Source organism: Mus caroli, chromosome 16 (genome assembly GCF_900094665.2).
Source record: "Mus caroli chromosome 16, CAROLI_EIJ_v1.1, whole genome shotgun sequence".
NCBI lineage: Eukaryota > Metazoa > Chordata > Mammalia > Rodentia > Muridae > Mus > Mus caroli.
The window spans coordinates 29,047,199-29,052,032 of NC_034585.1; the positions used below are offsets into that span (position 1 = coordinate 29,047,199).

At 42.1% G+C, this 4,834-nt stretch overlaps 1 protein-coding gene across 5 annotated transcripts in view; it reads right to left on the reverse strand.

Annotated features, from left to right (window-relative positions):
* The window catches only part of Pak2 (p21 (RAC1) activated kinase 2), a 64,491-nt gene that overhangs the window by 30,721 nt on the left and 28,936 nt on the right, over positions 1–4,834 (reverse strand). For all 5 annotated transcript variants that reach the window (XM_021184745.1, XM_029470465.1, XM_029470463.1 and 2 more), the window contains exon 2: positions 2,284–2,491. In XM_021184745.1, coding sequence (XP_021040404.1) covers positions 2,284–2,470 — 187 coding nt within the window. In that variant the 5' untranslated portion in view covers positions 2,471–2,491. The remainder of the gene's footprint in view (positions 1–2,283; positions 2,492–4,834) is intronic.

Below are 4,834 nucleotides of genomic sequence, written 5' to 3' on the forward strand. Positions count from 1 at the left end.
GCTGGCCTCGAACTCAGAAATCCGCCTGCCTCTGCCTCCTGAGTGCTGGGATTAAAGGCGTGCGCCACCACGCCCGGCTGTTTGTTTGTTTTTGAGACAAGGTTTCTCTGCATATCCCTGGCTATCCTGGAACTCACTGTGTATATCAGGCTGATCTTGAACTTAATAGAACTGCCTGCCTCTGCCTCTGCCAGTTCTTAAAAGAAGACATGTTGAAGCTGCATCAATCCATTCTGACTCTGACAGGTTATAGGATCAAATGTTATATTACCACTGAAGAATATGAACAATTCTTAATTTCTAATCCCAACTAATGTCGGATTTCAGAAGACTGCAGCCCCTATACTGTAATTTTTGATGTGTATGCTTAAGTAAGAGGACTATTTGTGGGAGCTGGTTCACTTTCATTATGTGTGTGCTGAGACTTGAACTCAGGCTTCATTCGTCTTGCCATCCTTCTATCAGCAGTGTCTTGGTCTCACTCTCTCTCACTGTCACACTGCACCTGCAATCAGGAACCTAGAAAGATGAATGCTCCTTCCCTTCACTCAGCTCCCCTTCCCCACTTCGACTGTCCAGGCCTGCAGCAAGGAGATATGCCACCCACAGCAAGGCAGGTGTTCCCACCTTGATTATAGATAAAGCTGACAACTGAGGTTAACCATTATAAGCAGGTACCCTCAAATATCACTGCTATAACTTAGTTATGGCTTGTTCTCTAATGGTTCACATCCTGCAGGCTTGATCCTCAGTCTGCAGTATAAAAAGAGTAAGGCACAGTTCTTTGTGCCTGGAATCCTTCATGTTCTTTGAGAGGTGGAAGCAGGAAGGCCAGCAGCCAGAAGACCTGTCTCAGCTACATACAGAGATTGATGCCAGCCTCAGCAATAGGAGACTGTCTAAACAAAACAAAACAAAAAAACCCCACAACAACAATAGACAGTATAGAAAGGTGGCTGGAACTTTAAGGGGAAGGACCTCACAGAAGGTACCTGGGTCATGACCACCTTCAGGATGAATTAATGTTGTGTCAGAGAGCACAATGACTTCTGAGTGAGCACATTCCCACAAAAGCTTGCTTCTGGATTTGAACACTCTCACAGCTTCCTCTTCTGAATCTTTACCATGCTGTGACACTGTTCTCATCTGACACTAGGGCTATGCTGATTGCAGTTTCTAGTTTCTACCCACCAGAAGCACAGATCAAATGAACAACAACCCCTTTTGGGGGAGTGGAGTAAGGGTTGAGACAGGGTTTCACTTACAAAGTCTTGGATGACCTGGAGCTTAATATGTAAAACAAGCTGGTCTAGAACTCATGAAGATCCAACTGCCTCTGCCTTCTGAGTGCTGGGATTTAACGTGTACACCACCACACCTGCATAAAGTACCCAGTCTTACTTTGTTAAAGCCACTCAGAATAGACTAGGGAAGTCAAAATGAAGGGCAGAAAATCACCATCTGCAGCAAGCACATTAAGCACAGTTTGATAAGGTAATCTTGCTATTGCCGGGTGTGGTGGCGCACGCCTTTAATCCCAGCACTTGGGAAGCAGAGGCAGACGGATTTCTGAGTTCGAGGCCAGCCTGGTCTACAGAGTGAGTTCCAGGACAGCCAGGGCTACAGAGAAATCCTGTCTCAATAAACCAAAAAAAAAAAAAAAAAAAAAAAAAAAGGTACTCTTGCTAGGTATGGCGGCACATACCCACAGCCAGGAGGATCAACAGCTTGGGCTAGACGGCAAGACTCTGAATGAATGAATTTGTTTGTTTTTGTTTTTTTTAAAAGACCAGATAACTCTAAATACTTCTAGGCTGGCTTTAAATTCCTGAGCTCAAATGATCCTCCTGTCTCAGTCTTTCAAGTTGGAGTTGAGAGTATGCCATCAAGCCCATGAGATTCTGTTAACAGAGCCTATTATCATCAAAGTGTTTTCATTCTTTCTTTATTTTAAAGATTTGTTTATTTTTACTTTGTATGAGTGTATGCCAGCATGTATGTATGTGCACCAGGTGCATGCCTGGTGTAGGTGGAGCCTATAGAAGCCAAAAAAGGGTGTTGGGTCCCCTGTAACTGCAGTTACAGACTGGTAAACTGTCCTGTGGGTGCTGGGGATCAAACCTAGGTCATTGCTGCAAGAGCAGCAAGTGCTCTCAACTGCTGCCATCTCTCCAGCCCTCACGTTTTCTTATTCTCATCTGAATTCACCATGAAGATATCAAGATGGGCAACAAACGTATCATAAGCCAATGTGAGACTTCTGAAATTATTGCAGCTGTTTACCTTTTTCTGTGCCAGAGAATATGGAGATGATTTTGTTCCTGGGTTTTTTTTCCTCTGGAACAGAAGGCAAAGGTTTCAAACTGTGATTGGCTGATAAAGGATCTTTTCCTCCGGTGCTAAAAATGGTACTGCTCATCCGCACTGGAGGTGCTGGGGGCTTGTCTTCTAGCTCTCCGTTATCAGACATGATTCAGAATTATGAAACAGCCTGAAAGAGACAACCCCAAAGCAGTCAATTAATCACAAGGTTAAAGACAGCATAGACAGCAATTCCCCCACCACAACTGCAAATTATAAAAAATGGGATCCAGTTACTGACATTTGCAAAATTTGGATAAAAGATCAAAGATAAAACAAATTTCATAAAACCAATCTCCACTAAATCGCCACAGAAACGTTTGAAGAACATGCTCACACTAACTCATTACAAGCAATTTACCTAAAGACTCTGAGATGATTCCAAAATACAGAAGAAATGTTTGTGTGCTGCCTCATTTTCGTCACCATGATACAAACTGAAATCACCTGGGAAGAACCTTTAGCTGAGAAACTGCCAACATCAGACTGGCCTGTGGATAAATCTGTGAGTGGTTTCTTAGCTAATGACTGATGTGGGAGGGCCCAGCTCACTGCTGGCAGTGCCCCCCTTGGGTGGGTCCTGGGTCACATAAGAAAGCAAGCTGTGCGAGGCACAGGGAAGGAACAAACTAATGAGTAGCATTTCTGCTTCAAGCTCGTGCCTCGGCTTTCCCTGATAACAGACTGCAATCTGTAAGCCAAATTAATATTCTCCTTCCCCAGGTTGGTTTTAGTCAGCATTTTTTATTTGTTTTAAATTTTTCATGTAATATGAGTGTTTCAACACAGCATTAGAGAAACAAATTACAACAGTTTGGATTTTTTATGATTTATTTTTACTGTATGTGCTATGTTTTGCCTGTGTGTGTGTGTGTGTGTACATGTGTGTGCTTATGTGCCCACGTACCAGAAGAGGAGGGTGTCAGATCTCCTGGAACTGGAGTTGCAGGCAGCTGTGAACTGCCATCTCCCCATATGCAGTTCTTTAGCTTATTATGTATTTTTAGAGCACTGATTGGTGTTTTGCCTGCATGTATGTCTGTGTGAGGGATACAAACTAACTATGTGGGTGCTGAGAATTTTCTGGAAGAGCAGCCAGTGCTCTTAACCTCTGACCCTTGAGACATCTCCCTAGCCCCCAGTTCCCTAGCTCTTAAACCTGCCAATCAACACTTCAATCTGAATGCACAAGAGCCTTGTGACTGATTTTGGTCTTTCGCATGAACTTTCCTAAAAGAATGTGTCACTAATCAAGACTGATGAAATGGAAATGAAAATACAAAGAATCAATGAAATGAAAATTTGGTTGTTCTCTGAAAAGAGTAAGATGATCAACAAACTCTTAGCCAAAATAAACAAAACAAAACACCCCAACAAAGAGAAGTTTAAAATTAAGAGACAAAGAGACATTATAACAAAGATCAATGAAATTCAGAAAATCATAAGGACATATCTTAAAAACTTACATTCCACTAAATTGTAAAATCTAATAGAAATGACCAATTTCTAGTTGTAGATAGCCTACTATATAATTAAACCGATAAGATAAATAAGTGAAGTAGATCTGTAATAAACAATAATATTGGGACAATTAAAAGAACAACTAAACCCTCCTAAGCAAAGTTCACACCCAGATCAGAGCTAAAGACATCCTCTTTCTCTGCTCTAATTTCTTTTTTTATTTTTTTTATTTATTTATTATATGTAAGTACACTGTAGCTGTCTTCAGACACTCCAGAAGAGGGCGCAAGATCTCATTATGGATGGTTGTTAGCCACCATGTGGTTGCTGGGATTTGAACTCTGGACCTTCGGAAGAGCAGTCGGGTGCTCTTACCCACTGAGCCATCTCACCAGCCCTAATTTCTTTTTTTAAAAAAAGATTTATTTATTATTATATCTAAGTACACTGTAGCTGTCTTCAGACGCACCAGAAGAGGGCCTCAGATCTTCTTAAGGATAGTTGTGAGCTACCATGTGGTTGCTGGGATTTGAACTCAAGACCTTTGGAAAAGCAGTCAGTGCTCTCACCCACTGAGCCACCTCTCCAGCCCTCTGCTCTAATTTCAATAGCACTTCAAGTCGTAGCTAGAGACAAGAGATCAGTAGTTTTCCTACACATTGACAGTAAACATTCTGAGAAAGCAGGGAAATAACCCCACAACTGTATACTGCCTCAAAACCAAAACAAAACAGTGGGATAAATCCAACCAAAAGAAGTAATAGACCTCTAAAATGAAACCTTTAAAACATCAAAGAAATTGAAGACACTAGAAGATGGAAAAAACCTACCACACTTTTGGATTAGTACAAGTAACATAAAATAGCCACCTGCCGGGTGTGGTGGCACACGCCTTTAATCCCAGCACTTGAGAGGCAGAGGCAGGTGCATTTCTGAGTTTGAGGCCAGCCTGGTCTACAGAGTGAGCTCCAGGACAGCCAGGGCTATACAGAGAAACCCTGTCTCGAAAAAC